The sequence below is a fragment of the Oncorhynchus tshawytscha genome, linkage group LG16 (assembly GCF_018296145.1).
Source record: "Oncorhynchus tshawytscha isolate Ot180627B linkage group LG16, Otsh_v2.0, whole genome shotgun sequence".
In the NCBI taxonomy this organism is placed as follows: Eukaryota; Metazoa; Chordata; class Actinopteri; order Salmoniformes; family Salmonidae; genus Oncorhynchus; species Oncorhynchus tshawytscha.
Window position 1 is genome coordinate 62,155,444 of NC_056444.1, and position 18,512 is coordinate 62,173,955.

The 18,512-nt window shown below is 42.8% G+C and overlaps 2 protein-coding genes across 2 annotated transcripts in view; one reads left to right on the forward strand and one right to left on the reverse strand.

Moving 5' to 3' along the window:
* LOC112232542 (5-hydroxytryptamine receptor 6-like) lies at positions 1-12,263 on the forward strand. Its single transcript, XM_024399577.2, has 3 exons — positions 1-1,243; positions 6,082-6,256; positions 11,916-12,263. Exons 1-3 carry the CDS (start codon positions 294-296, stop codon positions 12,261-12,263), a joined length of 1,473 nt encoding a protein of 490 aa, XP_024255345.1. The 5' UTR covers positions 1-293.
* Positions 12,166-18,512, reverse strand: part of tmco4 (transmembrane and coiled-coil domains 4) — a 19,809-nt gene continuing 13,462 nt past the window's right edge. Inside the window, exon 14 of the mRNA XM_024399652.2 lies at positions 12,166-13,444. Coding sequence (XP_024255420.1) covers positions 12,887-13,444 — 558 coding nt within the window. The 3' untranslated portion in view covers positions 12,166-12,886. The remainder of the gene's footprint in view (positions 13,445-18,512) is intronic.

Below are 18,512 nucleotides of genomic sequence, written 5' to 3' on the forward strand. Positions count from 1 at the left end.
TTTGACACGATGGAGAGATGGAAACGGTGTTGGCACTTCTGATCGCAGTGTTAAGAGGAGATTTTCACACTTAAGAGAGAGAAATGACTCACAGGCTCCTCTTTAACCTTGGGAAGGATGTGGTGAATGGATGATCAACACAGGACTTCGGTGGCTTCTCTTTATTCTCCTCAAGTGTCAGGAAAGCTTTAGCGGCACTAACAAGCACCAGAAGTCACATACATTTTGCGCTTCACAGCAACTTTTCGTGTTCACAGACTGGGAGAGGAACAGGGAAGCTCTCACATTGACCAATGTCAACTACCGCTATGGGCGACTCTGCCTTAACTGGCTTAGAGGCAGCAGGTGTGGATGCTGTTAACCCTTTAGGGAGCTCCAATGGCAGCTTGTCCACGAGCAGTGCCTGGGGCATCAGTGGCAGCGGTCCGTGGCTGTTGGCGTGCATGTTAACCCTCATCATCCTGATGACGGCTTGTGGAAACACTCTGCTGATCACTCTGGTGTTTGCCCAGCGCTCCTTACGCAACACCTCCAACTGTTTCCTGGTGTCTCTCTTCCTGTCGGACCTGATGGTGGCGCTGGTGGTGATGCCGCCAGCCATGCTCAATGTGCTGTGCGGGGCCTGGGTGTTGTCGCCGGGCTTTTGCCCCGTGTGGCTCTGCTTCGACGTCATGTGCTGCAGTGCCTCCATTCTCAACCTGTGTGTGATCAGCCTGGACCGCTACCTCCTCATCATCTCGCCTCTACGTTACAAGCAGAGGATGACGCTTCCCCGGGCCCTGCTTCTGGTGGGAGGGGCCTGGGGTCTGGCCGCCCTCGCCTCCTTCTTGCCCATCAAGATGAACTGGCACAGCTTGGGTCACCGAAGTCACCATTTCCCAATGCACTGGGCTGGCAGTGCCAACATCAGCACATACCCAGAGCTAAGCTTGCGGTACCCCGCTTCCTACTTCCAGCTGTCACCCGCTGATGGCCTGTCCTTCCAGTGTTGTCTGCGGGTCACCCTACCCTTTGCCCTGGTGGCATCCGTCCTCACCTTCTTCCTGCCATCCAGCGCTATCTGCTTCACCTACTGTCGGATTCTCCTGGTGGCACGGAGACAGGCAAGGCGAGTGGCGGCGCTAAGTCACCCTCCGTACCCGCAACATTCGCCCAGAGGGCCTTCTCAGCCTCCCTCACCAGGTGGGTGCGCCGCGGGACATGCTCACCATGACAGAGAAGACTACAATCAGGAGCGCTCTATGTCACACCAAGTACCGGTGAGAGGAAGAGGGGAGTTGTAGAGGAAATTAAGGGAGATACATTGAGGCTACATCTCACAGCTGTGTAAACTGTCACTGCATGATCATTGTGTGCCTGGATAGATTTCCACCATGATGCCTTTTCTTCCTCTCAGATCAGTTGGGTCGTTCCACAAAAAGAGTGCCCTTTGATATTTTTATAGAAATTGAGTTCCAATATTGAATTGTAAAAGCCAGTTATATGAAATGAAGTACCCCTTTAATATAGACCACATGGAGAATTCAATAAATCTGATTTTTTAAATATTATTCATATTCAACATATTCAACATCCATGTCCCACCATGGACTCTCTGTGACTGGAAGATTTTAACCCACGTAACCCCAAAATGTCTCCAAGTTTTCACCATCATTGTAAAGCCTTAGTTATTTGGTTGCTTTGACAAAGTCATTCATGACAATTATTATTTATTAATGTGATTAATTATTATTTTAAGGTCAACCCTGTTATGTGAACTGAACTCTCATTTTATAGTCAATCATAGTGTAAAAGCAGGTGAGCTAGTTCTACTCTTTTTGACCATTTTCTGGTGGAAAACTGACCTGATAGACCATAACGCGTCAACCATTGTCCATAGATAGACAAGCTAGAAATGTTTTAACAATAAAAAATAAAAAAATTGCCACTCCCTGTTTCACACAATAAGGGGATTTATGGTTGATTTAAGATGAAGTCGTCAACTCTTTCAATCAACCCTACTTTATTCGGAACTTAATAGGCACTTACTATAGTACATTTTTTATTGAACCTCTTGAGATGGGAAAACATGTTTTTTATTAAGTTGAACAGGTGCTCTTAATGATAGGATGTTCAAATTAGGTGAATTTAAACCTTTTTCCCCCCTAAGTTACACTGCTTAAAAGTGACCAAATTGGTGGAACGACCCAGTTGTCATGAAGGAAAACAAATGTGGTGATCTAGCTAAGATAATTAGGAAGCGGCCATTGACTTCAAATCAAATCAAATCAAATCAAATTTTATTTGTCACATACACATGGTTAGCAGATGTTAATGCGAGTGTAGCGAAATGCTTGTGCTTCTAGTTCCGACAATGCAGTAATAACGAGCAAGTAATCTAACTAACAATTCCAAAAAAAACTACTGTCATACACAGTGTAAGGGGATAAAGAATATGTACATAAGGATATATGAATGAGTGATGGTACAGAGCAGCATAGGCAAGATACAGTAGATGATATCGAGTACAGTATATACATATGAGATAAGTATGTAAACCAAGTGGCATAGTTAAAGTGGCTAGTGATACATGTATTACATAAGGATGCAGTCGATGATATAGAGTACAGTATCAACGTATGCATATGAGATGAACAATGTAGGGTAAGTAACATTATATAAGGTAGCATTGTTTAAAGTGGCTAGTGATATATTTACATCATTTCCCATCAATTCCCATGATTAAAGTGGCTGGAGTAGAGTCAGTGTCATTGACAGTGTGTTGGCAGTAGCCACTCAATGTTAGTGGTGGCTGTTTAACAGTCTGATGGCCTTGAGATAGAAGCTGTTTTTCAGTCTCTCGGTCCCAGCTTTGATGCACCTGTACTGACCTCGCCTTCTGGATGGCAGCGGGGTGAACAGGCTGTGGCTCGGGTGGTTGGTGTCCTTGATGATCTTTATGGCCTTCCTGTAGCATCGGGTGGTGTAGGTGTCCTGGAGGGCAGGTAGTTTGCCCCCGGTGATGCGTTGTGCAGACCTCACTACCCTCTGGAGAGCCTTACGGTTGAGGGCGGTGCAGTTGCCATACCAGGCGGTGATACAGCCCGCCAGGATGCTCTCGATTGTGCATCTGTAGAAGTTTGTGAGTGCTTTTGGTGACAAGCCGACTTGGGAGATGAATCAAGAAGGTGAGATTAAAGAGCAACTGAACAAATGCCGATCGGCACGTGTGTTTTTATGTTGCTCATTAGAAAAACGAGATTTCAGTCTTGGAGGTGTGTTTCCTGACTGATTCTGCGTTTGGTTAATGATGTTTGTCTTCCATGAGACACTGTAGACGTGGAAGCCTATTTCACTTCCTCAAAATCCCCAGAATGAATCTAAGATAACTCATGAAATCGGTACTAAATGTTGATTTTTTTGGAGGATGATATAGTTGCACAATTTTAAATCTAAGGTGTTTGGCGCAGTATTTCTCAAGTAAAAAAATTTGCAATGTCTTGCTATGTGTTGTCTTATGCAAACAAAGTCAGAGCTGCTGGGGCAGGTCTCTCTCACTGTCTATGCTATTGGATAGAGAACAATCACTGCAGCTGATCACCCTATGTTACTAGGCAAATGGAAATCAGCAAATCAAAACCCATCCTTCATTTACCCGCTGTGATGCACGGATGTTCTAAACTTCGTTTTAGACTACTTACTTTATGACCAAAATTATCCTATTTACACATGTAGCACATTTTGACACTAGAATAACTGTTTGACTCATATCGTTGCCACATAGGCTGTTTTCAAAGGGATTCATTGCTTTTTAAAGGCAGTTCCTCTTTAAAGGTGGAGTGGGTGGGTTACAGAGCCTTCAGAAAGTATGCATACCCCTTGACTTATTCCACATGTTATTGTGTTACTGCCTGAATTCAACATTTATTTACAAAACGAAAACATGTTTTTTGAAATGTTAGCTAATTTATTGAAAATGAAATACATATGTATTCATACCCCTGAATCACTACTTTGTAGAAGTACCTTAGGTGGCGATTACAGCTTTGAGTTGTCTTGGGAATGTATGTATTAGCTTTGCACATCTGGATTTGGTGATTTTCTCCCATTCTTCCTTGCAGATTTTCTCAAGCTCTATTAAAATAGATGTGGAGTGGCGGTGAACAGCAATCTTCAAGTCTTGCCACAGATTTTCAATGGGATTTAAGTCTGTGCTTTGGCTGGGCCACTCATTCTTGTTCTGAAGCCATTCCAGCATTGCCTTGGCTGTAAGCTTGGAGTCATTGCCCTGTTGGAACGTAAATCTTCTCCCACAATCTAAGGTCGTTTGCACTATGAAGCAGGTACTCATCAATGATTTGCCTGTATTTGGCTCCATTCATTGTTCCCTCTATCCTTACCAGTCTCCCAGTCCCTGTTGCTGAAAAGCATCCCCATAGCATGATGCTGCCACAACCATGCTTCCCGGTAGGGATGGTGTTAGACGGGAGATGAGCTGTGCCTGCTTTTCTCCAGACATAGCGCTTTGCATTCAGGCCAAATAGTTACATTTTTGTCTCATCAGACCACAGAATCTTTTGCCTTATGCTCCGAGTCTTTCACATGCCTTTTTGCAAATTCCAAGCGTGCTGTCATATGCCTTTTTCTCAGGAGTGGCTTCCGTCTGGCCACTCTCCCATAAAGCCCAGATTGGTGAAATGCTTTAGAGATTGTTGTCCTTCTGGCAGGTTCTGGATAGTTCCATATTTTTTCAGTATTCCAATGATGGTGACCACTGTGCCCTTGGAAACTTTCAACACACTAGAAATTGGTTTATATCCTTCCCCAGATATATGCCTCATCACAATTATATGTCAGAGATCTACAGACAGTTCCTTGGACATGGTATATTTTCTGATCTGACATACACTGTCAACTGTGGGACCGTATATAGACAGGTGTGTTTCTCTCTAAAAACATGTCCAAAAAAATTGGTCACAGTTGGACTCCAATCAAGTTGTATTGACATCTCAAAGATGATGAAAGATATTTGAAGTGTAATAGCAAAGGGTTGTGAATACTTATGTAAATTAGATTTTGGTATTTCATTTTCAAATACATTTGCAAAAATGTCTAAAAACTTTGTCATTATGGGGTACATGGGTGAGAAAAAAACCCATTTAATACATTTTAAATTCAGGCTGTAACACAAAGTGTGGAATAAGTCAAGGGTTATGAATACTTTCTGAAGGCACTGTAGGTAAGTGTGTGTGTGTGTGTGTGTGAGAGTTGGCCTTGCCACTTTGCACTCGTTGATCTCCCCTCTATTAAAGTGAGGTGGGCAGCTGAGGAATTGACACACTGAATACATTTTCTTACATCCACTAAAATAAAAGAAACGGAATAGAGTGAAATAAGTGAAAGACAGTTTAAGATGAGGAAAGAGCTTGAAATTCAGAAAAGAAACATCTGAAATAGACAGAGGGAGGAGAGACGATGGCGCCTGTTGAAGGTAAAGTGGTTGCTTGTTAGAATAAATGGCAGACCTTGCATTGTATTTATGTAGTCAAGGGTCTGCATCTCCACTCCTGAGATTGAGTGCCAAGGACAATAATTCATAACAATGTTGTTCCACGCAGACTTTTCAATGTATTCAGCAACACGTCACATCTCTTTCAATGTGATAATTACATCTTGTTAAATGCAAGCGTTAACTTTTTTCAGACTCCTTGACAATACCAGGCCAAGGATGCATCTAAAGTGTGTCATCTTCTTCTCTTGAAAGCAACATGGTGGAAGCTATAGTTTATTTTCTTTCGCCACTCCAATTCTAAAACCTAAGTATTTACATGGTAGCTCTTAGGTACAGAGTAAGTGCACATTGTTACATAATACTTACAGCTATTTATACCCATTTGCTGTTTCTATATAGTGAACTTTCTATGCATTAGATTTGTACTCACCCTGGAATTATTGTTTTAATTCCATTGAGTTCATTTGAAAATCCTTGAAAATGTGCATGCCGCAAACGTGTGTAACAGTTTTAAGAATCATGTAACAATGTGGACCTGTAGCTACCATGTCAATTTAAATACCTAGGTTTTTGGACACATTGTGATGCAGTCCTTATCTCTTACTGCCCTGTCTGTCCTTCTATCCTCAGTTGTCAGTGAACAGCGAGCGGCGGCTGGCCCACAGGCAGGGCCGGAGGGCAGTGAAGGCCAGTCTGACCCTGGGAGTCCTGCTGGGCCTCTTCTTCAGCGCCTGGCTACCCTTCTTCATCACCAACATGGCCCAGGTCAGTGGCTCAGACTAGGTGAGCCTTTGGATTAAAGGGATAGTTCAGCAATTTAAGCAATCTATCCCTTTAATGTCAAGCTTGGAAGAGTATACATGTTCTTCTGAAATTCTAGTGAAATCTCAATTTCCAAACTTGCACTTTATGTCCAAGTTAATAAATGAAATAGGCTTATAGGATGCGTAATCAAATCTGGCCATTATTTTTCTTTATCAATGATATTGTGCCTTGTTGCTGTCAACTTTTAGATTCAAAGGACTCTCTTAACATCTTAAATCGAGGGATTTCCAGGATGAACGATGAGCCAAAACACTATGGGATCAGTTAGCTGCTCAGAGCTGAGACTAATAGAAATCTTTAAATTGGTTGCTGCTCATCTTCTCAGGGTCGAAACTTGCAAACCACAAGCACACAGTATATTGTCGATCTGTTCTCCTTATGTTCATTGTGTACAGCCTATTCATTGAAATTAATTCCCTGTATTACAGAACCTGGATCACATAAATTCAATGCCTGATGCATCATCTTATAGCAATTAAGCTTCCCTTTGTCTGTGCTCCAACTCTGAGGTTACCTTATTCCTCTGACTGGGAAAGGTGTCAGCACAGCGTGTAACATAAAATGATTTAATATAAATTGGTAATTATTGTTGTCCTGCTTTCAGGCTTTCAATGATCCAGCCATTTCACTTCCCATCTGTGTCCCTCACTTCACTCTTCCAGAATATAGCCAACAGAGGTTTCAGTGTCTGCCTTCCTCCCCCCTCCCTTCACACTCCATGTGGTATGTGAACACCCCCTCCCTTTTTTCACCTTCTCACTCCCTGCCTCCTTCCATCTTGATAAGATAGGACACGTTCCTCCAACAGCAGTCTCCATCCTCTCTCTCTCTGATATGCCATAGTGAGCCAGTTTCTCACCCTTCTATGGGTTATGTCCCTAATTTACATATATATGTTCTACTCAGGCCCAATTACAGTAGCTGTACACTGATGAAAAGAGCATTTGAAATAATATTTTGTTTTACCTCTTATTGGCTACATATTTCCATTGGATACATACAGTGCCTATCATAAGTATTAACAACCCCCCTCCACCTGGATTTCTTCACATTTTGTGTTACAAAGTAACATACTAATATATTCTGAATAGATAAGTATTCATCCCCCTAGTCAACACAAAAAAAACACCTTTGGCAGCAATTATAGCTGAGTTTTGGGGGGTTAAGACTCTAAGCTTTGCACACCTGGATTGTACAATACTTGCCCATAATTATTTTCAAAGATTGTTCAAGCTCTGTCAAGTTGGTATTTAGTATTTTATTAGGATCCCCATTAGCTGATGCAAAAGCAGCAGCTACTCTTCCGGAGGTCCACACAATACATGAAATAATACAGAACATTAATAGACAAGAACAGCTCAAGGACATAACTGCTAAAAGGTTGTCTAGCAATGATGAACAACCAAATTCTGGGTAAGTAAAAATACAGTGCATTCGGAAAGTATTCAGACCTGTTCCCTTTTTCCACATTTTGTTACGTTACTGCCTTATTCTAAAATGTATTAAAGATCTACACACAATACCCCATAGTGACAAAGCGAAAACATGTTTTCATAAATTTTTGCACATGTATTAAAAATGAAAAACATACTTTACATAAGTATTCAGACACTTTTCTATGAGACTCAAAATTGAGCTAAGGTGCATCTCATTTCCATTAGAGTCCACCTGTGGTAAATTCAATTGATTGAACATGATTTGGAAAGGCACACACCTGTCTATATAAAGGTCCCACAGTTGATCGTGCATGTCAGAGCAAAAACCAAGCCATGAAATCAAAAGAATTGTCTGTAGAGCTTCGAGACAGGATTGTGTCGAGGCACAGATCTGGGGAAGGGTACCAAAACAATTCTGCAGCATTGAAGGTCCCCAAGAACACAGTGGCCTCCATCATTCTTAAATGGAAGAAGTTCGGAACCACCAAGACTCTTCCTAGAGCTGGCCACCCGGCCAATCTAAGCAATCGAGGGAGAAGGGCCTTTGTCAGGGAGGTGACCAAGAACCCAATGGTCACTCTGACAGAGTTCCAGAGTTCCTCTGTGAAGATGGGAGAAACTTCCAGAAGGACAACCACCTCTGCAGCACTCCACCAATCAGTCCTTTATAGTAGAGACACCAGGTGGAAGCCACTCCTCAGTAGAAGGCACATGACAGCCTACTTGGAGTTTGCCAGAGGGAACCTAAAGGACTTTCAGACCATGAGAAACAAGATTCTTTGGCCTGAATGCCAAGCGTTGCGTCTGGAGGAAACCTGGCACCATCCCTACCGTGAAGCATGGTGGTGGCAGAATCATGCTGTGGGGATATTTTTCAGCGACAGGGACTGGGAGAATAGTCAGGATCGAGGGAAAGATGAACGGAGCAAAGTAAAGGGAGATCCTTGATGACATCCTGCTCCAGAGCACTCAGGACCTCAGACTGGGGCAAAGGTTCACCTTCCAACATGACAACGACCCTAAGCACACAGCCAAGACAACGCAGGAGTAGCTTCGGGACAAGTCTCAATGGCCTTGAGTGACCCAGCCAGAGCCCGGACTTGAACCCGATCAAACAACTCTGGAGAGACCTCAAAATAGCTGTGCAGCGATACTCCCCATCCAACCTGACACAGCTTGAGAGGATCTGCAGAGTAGAATGGGAGAAACTCCCCAAATATAGGTGTGCCAAGCTTGTAGCATTATATCCAGAAGACTCGAGGCTGTAATCGCTGCCAAAGGTGCTTCAACAAAGTACTGAGTAAAGGGTCTGAATACTTACACTACTGTCAAGTTTCAGAACACATACTCATTCAAGGGTTTTTCTTCATTTTTACTATTTTCTACATTGTAGAATAATAGTGAAGACATCAAAACAATGAAACAAAATATCATAACCGCCATCGATAAGAGACAATACTGTGCAGCTGTATTCATCGACCTGGTCAAGGCTTTCGACTCTGTCAATCACCACATTCTTATCGGCAGACTCAATAGCCTTGGTTTCTCAAAATGACTGCCTCGCCTGGTTCACCAACTACTTCTCAGATATTCGTCGCCAAACCCACTGGCTCCAGGTTATCTATAAGTCTTTGCTAGGTAAAGCCCCACCTTATCCCAGCTCACTGGTCACCATAGCAGCACCCACCCGTAGCACGCGCTCCAGCAGGTATATTTCACTGGTCACCCCCAAAGCCAATTCTTCCTTTGGCCACCTTTCCTTCCAGTTCTCTGCTGCCAATGGCTGGGACGAACTGCAAAAGTCACTGAAGCTAGAGACTCATATCTCCCTCACTAACTTTAAGCACCAGCTGTCAGAGCAGCTCACAGATCACTGCACCTGTACATAGCCCATCTGTAAATAGCCCATCCAACCACTTCATCCCCATACTGTTATTTATTTTGCTCCATTGCACCCCAGTATCTCTACTTGCACACTCATCTTCTGCACATCTATCACTCCAGTGTTTAATTGCTGTATTGTAGTTATTTCACCACTGTGGCCTATTTATTGCCTTACCTCATTTATCCTACCTCATTTGCACACACTGCATACAGACTTTCCATTTCCATTTTATTATTGACTGTATGTTTGTGTATTCCATGTGTAACTCGTGTTGTTGTTTGTGTTGCACTGCTTTGCTTTGCTTTGCTTTATCTTGGCCAGGTCACAGTTGTAAATGAGAACTTGTTATCAACTGGCATACCTGGTAAAATAAAGGTGAAATTCTCTTTTATTTTTATGTAACCCAAAGTGTTTATATTTCAGATTCTTCAAATAACCACCCTTCACCTTGATGACAGCTTTGCATACTCTTGACATTCTTTCAACCAGCTTCATGAGGTAGTCACCTGGAATGCATTTCAATTAACAAGTGTGCCTTGTTAAAAGTTAATTTACAGAATTCCTTCCCCTCTTAATGCGTTTGAGCCAATCAGTTGTGTTGTGACAAGGTAGGGGGTATACAGAAGATATACCCATTTGGTAAAAGACCAAGTCCATATTATTGCAAGAAGAGCTCAAATAAGCAAAGAGAAACGACAGTCCATCATTACTTTAAGACATGAAGGTCAGTCAACACGGAACATTTCAAGAACCTTTAAAGTTTCTGCAAGTGCAGTCACAAAAACCATCAAGCTCTATGATGAAACTCGCTCTCATGAGGACCGCCAAAGAAATGGAAGACCCAGAGTTACCTCTGCTGCAGAGGATAAGTTCATTAGAGTTAACCGCCTCAGAAATTGCAGCCCCAACAAATTCAACTTCAACTGTTCAGAGGAGACTGCGTGAATCAGGCCTTCATTGTCAAATTGCTGCAAAGAAACCACTACTAAAGGACACCAATAATAAGAAGACTTGGGCCAAGAAACACGAGCAATGGACATTAGACCGGTGGACATTTGTCCTTTGTTCTGGAGTCCAAATTGGAGATTTTTGTTCCAACCACTGTCTTTGTGAGACGTGGTGTGGGTGAACGGATCATCTCTGCATGTGTATTTCCCACTGTAAAGCATGGAGGTGGTGGTGTTATGGTGTGGGGGTGCATTGCTGATAACACGGTCTGTGATTTATTTAGAATTAATGGCAAACTTAACCAGCATGGCTACCACAGTATTCTACAGCGATATGCAATCCCATCTGGCTTGGGCGTAGTGGGACTATCATTTGTTTTTCAACAGGACAATGATGCAACTCACCTCCAGGCTGTGTAAGGGGTATTTGACCAAAAAGGAGAGTGATGGAGTGCTGCATCAGATGACCTGGCCTCCACAATCCCCCAACCTCAACCAAATTGAGATGGTTTGGGATTAGTTGGACCACAGAGTGAAGGAAAAGCAGCCAAAAAGTGCTCAGCATATGTGGGAACTCCTTCAAGACTGTTGGAAAAGCATTCCAGGTAAAGCTGGTTGAGAGAATGTCAAGCGTGTACAAAGCTGACATCAAGGCAAAGTGTTGCTATTTGAAGAATCTCAAATATATTTTGATTTGTTTAACACTTCCTTGGTTACCTTGATTTTGATTTGATTTGAGTTACCACATGATTACAATTGTTATTTCATAGTTTTGATGTCTTCACTATTATTATTATTGTAGAAATAGTACAAATAAAGAAAAACCCTTGAATGAGTCAGTGTTCTAAAACTTTTGACAGGTAGTGCATGTGAATTTAATAGTTTTTTATTTTTAATAACTAGCAAAAATGTCTAAAAACCTGTTTTTGTTTAGTCATTATGAGGTATTGTGTGTAGATTGATGAATGTTTTTATTTATTTAGAATAAGGCTGTAACGGTCTGAATATTTTATGAATGCACTGTATATTAATTAGGTTTGCCATAAATACATATGCAACCTTTTAGTTAAAATATTTTTCATTAATTTCTAAACATTTATATAAAAAAGTGTGTAGATCGGTGACCCCCTATAAAATTCAATCCCACTTTGTAACGCAACAAAACGTGAACAAAAAATACAAGGGGGGTGCATACTTATGATAGGCACTATATTTCCGACAAGCTACATATTTCTGATAAGAACACTTCTGTTTCACAAAATCTTAAAATGTTGTGTACATACTGAACACAACCCCAATGCCTGTCTGTTGCCCTCTCTCTCACCTGTCAGGCGGTATGCGAGTGTGTTCCCCCGGCACTCTTCGATGCCATCACTTGGCTGGGCTACTGTAACAGCACCATGAACCCCATTATCTACCCGCTGTTCATGCGTGACTTCAAACGGGCCCTGGGGCGACTGCTGCCCTGCTGCTCTACCCGCTCGCCCCACAGACCCTCGCCGGAGCTCTCCCTCTGCAACTCTGGTGAGCCCAACCTGCCCACAGAGCCCCCCTCCCTGGCTTCCGATCCCCGACAGCCCCCCGCCACCGCCACAGACGCCGTCAACTTGTATGATGCAGAGCATGCTGGGATTGAGCTGCCCTTGCTGCTGCCTAATCAGGTGGACACGCTGGACTGAAGGGGACGATGGAGAAGGGAGCATGAACAGATGCTGTGTTACATACTAACGTATGACCACCATACATTGGAGGAAGGTGTGTCTTGTTGGGGTTGGTAGCAAGATGTAAAAATTATCTAGAAGGTGTAATTTAGCATACAGGGCAGGAGTGGATGAGGAAGAGCTAGGCACTGAGAATCACCGGGCGACGTCACTGTGATAACCATAATCCCCAACAGATGGAATAATCGACCGGAGGGATTTAGGAATATAGTTAGAATTCATTCATGCTGCATTGTCTTTATATCCATAAAAGTGGGGGATGTCTATAATTAAATGTGTTGTAATTAAATGTTTTTAATTTACATCCTGCCTACATAAAACTGACAATACTTTAACACACTATACATTATGCAACAGATTAACTTGTAAATGAAATGATTGACAAAACTTAGACTGCCATAGTTAAATAAAAAATGGTTTTCTTTTACGTTTGTGGTACGGCTGCCTTAGGTGAGTGTTCTGGCACCCGAGTGTGCTGTTAAGGTAAAGGAGGTCTTTCCACACACGATTGGGATGTTGTTGGTAATTCAAGTTGAGAAGAGGCAGACAAACTGCAGTGAGGCAGTTGGTCCTGTAACCTTCTATGTCCGCCTGTTTGGTCCCATGTGTTTGTGCTCGGGAGTCCAGCGTGTGTCCTCCCAACTCCAGGACGTGTGTTCAGTGTCAGACTCTGTCCCCTCCACTCCCTCCCCCCATATCTCCTCCAGCTCTTTTCCCCATCCATCAAACTCTAGATGGGAAGGTGCACTGTTGTCCTCATGGGTGGCATTCCCCTCAGAACTCTGTTGCAGGTTGCCCTCAAGAATGTTTCCAGTTGAAACAACATCGATCTCGTTTAGCGAGTCCAACAGATCTGATATGTCGGGGATATCCCAACCGTCTCCCATATGCTCTTTTTCCTCCAGCTGCCCTCCCTCACCCATGCAAGTCTCACCTGCTCCAGCCAAAGAACCAACCAGTTTTAGCTTTTCAGCCACATCCCCTTGTATTGATTGGATCATGGCTATGTCCAGTTTTCTCTCGGTCATAGTGAGTGGTTGAAGAGGTCCACCCCCAGCTCCTGGAACTTCTCTGGTGGGCACGCCCACTGCTACGAGGATGGTATCCATCTGACGCATGTAGTCCAAGTGACCTTTCACCTAAAAGAAGGGGGGTAAAAATAATTTGAATATGTGCAAAGAAGGAAAAGTGGGCTTTGTGGACACATTTTCACCCTTTAACCGATGGAAATTAAAAACATACCATGGACATGTTTTAATAACTGGAAATTACATCACATTGTGGTAACTGAAGTTTTGCCATGAATAGGCCACTTTATAACCCACAAACAACTTTATGTAAAACATAATGCTGTAGAGTTCCATCATTTCCATTCAAACAGTAGGGCCAGGACAATACCAGTGTCGCAATATTTTGTCATGGCAAAAATGAAAACACGAGGCAGACCAAACTCTCTGGTCCTCTAAACCTGCTGTATGTAAAATATTGGTGTGCTATAGCTTGGAAAATAAATACATGTGATAATGATTTGATGATGCTTCGTGTTCTGTTTCCTTGCCACGACACTGGTATCATCCCGACCATATTCAACACATATCAAGGTTGTAATGCTCTCCAAGTTGTCCTTTGTGCATTGCCTAGTTAAGTAAAGGTTACATTTAAAATAAAAATTTAAATCTACCGTGATGATTTTCTGTCAAAGGTTGTCTTTTCATATGACAGTCCATGGGGGTGGTGGCTGAATACCTAAGCCTCGCCGTGAACTGACAGTACAAGCTGCAGTTACCTTAACATAGTTTTCCTTAAACTTGAAATAAATGGTGTATTATGAATACATGTCTATTATGTTGTAGTAATAAAAGGGTTTATAGACAGTATTGGCAAACAAGAGAAAGTACAAGGTTGCCTGACACCAACTGAAATATACTATTGAACACAGCCATTGTATAGCTAGAAGTCTTCTCAACCCTCAGTCTGCTGAAAAACTCACGCAATCAATGCCTCCCGGCAGCTCAATAGTAAACATTTTCAGATCTCAATAGCTTGGCCTCTAACTCCATTCCCAAGGCCGTGGAGGCATTGAGGCCTGTAGCGTCATGAAGCTACAATGGGCATTTAGAGGATGAAAGGATCACACCTGATCAACACCTGTGATTGCTTTATGCCTCTCTCTAATGTCAATATGCCTTGTCTACTGCTGTCTTGGCTAGTTTTTACGGTTTTATTTCACTGTAGAGCCTTCAGTCCCGCTCAAAATTAATTAGATAGCTCTTTCGTCCCACCCCACACACATGCGGAGACCTCACCTGGCTTAACTTGTCCCTCCAGAGAGGAAACCTCTCATCATCACTCAATGCCTAGCTTTACCTCCACTGTACTCACATCATACCATACCCTTGTCTGTACATTATGCCTTGAATCTATTCTACCATGCCCAGAAATCTGCACCTTTTTTTCCTCTGTCCCCAATGCACTAGACGACCAGTTCTTATAGTCTTTAGCCGTACCCTTATCCTACTCCTCCTCTGTTCCTCTGGTGATGTAGAGGTTAACCCAGGCCCTGTAGCCCCTAGTTCCACTCCTATTCCCAGGCGCTATTATTAGTTGACTTCTGTAAACGCAAAAGCCTTGGTTTCATGCATGTTAACATCAGAAGCCTCCTCCCTAAGTTTGTTTTATTCACTGCTTTAGCACACTCCGCCAACCCCGATGTCCTAGCCGTGTCTGAATCCTGGCTTAGGAAGGCCACCAAAAAGTCTGAAATTTCCATCTCCAACTACAACATTTTCCACCAAGATAGAACTGCCAAAGGGGTGGAGTTGCAACCTACTGCAGAGATAGCCTGCAGAGTTATGTCATGCTATCCAGGTCTGTACCCAAACAGTTCAAGCTTCTACTTTTAAAAATCCACCTTTCCAGAAATAAGTCTCTCACTGTTGCCGCTTGTTATAGACCCCCTCAGCCCACAGCTGTGCCCTGGACAACATATGTGAATTAATTTCCCCCCCATTTATCTTCAGAGTTTGTACTGTTATTTGACCTAAACTAGGATATGCTTAACACCCCGGCCGTCCTACAATATAAGCTAGATACCCTCAATCTCACACAAATTATCATGGAACCCACCAGGTACAACCCCAAATCCATAAACATGGGCACCCTCTTAGATATCATCCTGACCAACTTGCCCTGTAAATACACCTCTGCGGTCTTCAACCAGGATCTCAGCGATCACTGCCTCATTGCCTGAGTGCATAATGGGTCCGCAGTCAAACGAACACCACTCATCACTGTCAAATGCTCCCTAAAACACTTCAGTAAGCAGGCCTTTCAAATCGACCTGGCCCGGGTATCCTAGAAGGATATTGACCTCATTCCGTCAGTAGAGGATGACTGGTTGTTCTTTAAAAATGCTTTCCTCACCATCTTAAATAAGCATGCCCCATTCAAAAAATGTAGAACTAAGAACAGATATAGCCCCTGGTTCACTCCAGACCTGACTGCCCTTCACCAGCACAAAAACATCCTGTGGCATACTGCATTAGCATCAAATAGCCCCCGCGATATGCAACTTTTCAGGGAAGTTAGGAACCAATATACACAGGCAGTTAGGAAAGCAAAGGCTAGCTTTTTCAAACAGAAATTTGCATCCTGTAGCAAACACCAAAAAGTTCCGGGACACTGTAAAGCCCATGGAGAATAAGAGCACCTCCACCCAGCTGCCCACTGCACTGAGGCTAGGAAACACTGTCACCACCGATAAATCTACAATAATCGATAATTTCAATAAGCATTTTTCTACAGCTGGCCATGCTTTCCACCTGGCTACCCCTACCCCGGTCAACAGCTCTGCACCCACTACAGCAACTTGCCCAAGCCTCCACCATTTATCCTTCACCCAATCCAGATAGCTGATGTTCTGAAAAAGCTGCAAAATCTAGACCCCTACAAATCAGCTGGGCTAGACAATCTGGACCGGCTTTAAAATTATCCGCCACAATTGTTGCAACCCAGATTACTATCCTGTTCAACCTCTATTTCGTATCGTCTGAGATCCCTAAAAATTGGAAAGCTGCTGCGGTCATCCCCCTCTTCAAAGGGGGAGACACTCTAGACCCAAACTGTTACAGACCTATATCTATCCTACCCTGCCTTTCTAAAGTCTTCAAAAGCCAAGTTAACAAACAGATCACCGACCATTTTGAATCCCACCATACCTTCTCCGCTATGCAATCTGGTTTCCGGGTTGGTCATGGGTGCACCACAGCCACGCTCAAGGTCTTAAACGATATCATATACACCATTGATAAAAGACAATACTGTGCAGCCGTCTTCGTCGACCTGGCCAAGGCATTTTTTATTTATTTCACCTTTATTTAAATTCTTAAAATCGGCAGACTCAATAGCTCTGGTTTTTCAAAATTACTGCCTCGCCTGGTTCACCAACTACTTCTCAGATAGAGTTCAGTGTGTCAAATCGGAGGGCCCGTTGTCTGGACTTCTGGCAGTCTATGGGGGTGCCACAGGGTTTAAATCTCGGACCGACTCTTTTCTCTGTATATATCAATGATGTCGCTCTTGCTGCTGGTGATTCTCTGATCCACCTCTACGCAGACAACACCATTCTGTATACTTCTGGCCCTTCTTTGGACACTGTGTTAACAAACCTCCAGACGAGCTTCAATGCCATACAACACTCCTTCCGTGGTCTCCAACTGCTCTAAAATGCAAGCAAAACTAAATGCATGCTCTTCAACCGATCGCTGCCCGCACACGCCTACCCGTCTAGCATCACTACTCTGGACGGTTCTGAATATGTGGATGTTAAGGGAATTTTTTTCAATAATGACTAATTATGTATACATTTCAATGAGGACTGACTAATCAGAATACTATTATGTTACTGTATATGTATGAATTTTCTTTTTAATCCTAGTACTGAATATAATCAAGAATTAGAACAATGACTGTCTGTTCCTTGGTAGAAATGAATGAACTATATCACCAGACTGGCTAGAATGCTTATCTACACAGGCTGGCCTTGGCTCTAGACGATGTGGGAAGGCTTGAGAACTATACAGCCTTTGTACCAGTGTCAAGAAGAGACGGAACAGTTAGAAAACGCTGACGTCATTTTGAGTTTATAACCTGTGATAAAATGTATCATGGGCAGTACTCTCGAGAATAAACGCAGCTGGTTGATTTCAAAGACTGGTCTCTGTCCATTTTATACAAATAAGTCTTACAAATTCTTATGAATTGACAGAGTGTTTAATTTTAATTGGGTATTAAAACATTGAGGAATTTAATTCCTGTAACAGTGGACAACTACAAATACCTAGGTGTCTGGTAAGACTGTAAACTCTCCTTCCAGACACACATTAAGCATCTCCAATCCAAAATTAAATCTAGAATTTTGCTACAAAGCATCCTTCACTCATACAGCCGAACATACCCTCATGAAACTGACTATCCTACCGATCCTTGACTTTGGTGATGTCATTTACAAAATATCCTCCAACACTCTACCTAGCAAATTGCCCATATACAGTGGGGCAAAAAAGTATTTAGTCAGCCACCAATTGTGCAAGTTCTCCCACTTAAAAAGATGAGAGAGGCCTGTAATTTTCATCATAGGTATACTTCAACTATGACAGACAAAATGAGAAAAGAACATCCATAAAATCACATTGTAAGATTTTTAATGAATTTATTTGCAAATTATGGTGGAAAATAAGTATTTGGTCACCTACAAACAAGCAAGATTTCTGGCTCTCACAGACCTGTAACTTCTTCTTAAAGAGGCTCCTCTGTCCTCCACTCGTTACCTGTATTAATGGCACCTGTTTGAACTTGTTATCAGTATAAAAAGACACCTGTCCACAACCTCAAACAGTCACACTCCAAACTCCACTATGGCCAAGACCAAAGAGCTGTCAAAGGACACCAGAAACAAATTTGTAGACCTGCACCAGGCTGGGAAGACTGAAATCTGCAATAGGTAAGCAGCTTGGTTTGAAGAAATCAACTGTGGGAGCAATTATTAGGAAATGGAAGACATACTAGACCACTGATAATCTCCCTCGATCTGGGGCTCCACGCAAGATCTCACCCCGTTCAAAATGATCACAAGAACGGTGAGCAAAAATCCCAGAACCACACGGGGGGACCTAGTGAATGACCTGCAGAGAGCTGGGACCAAAGTAA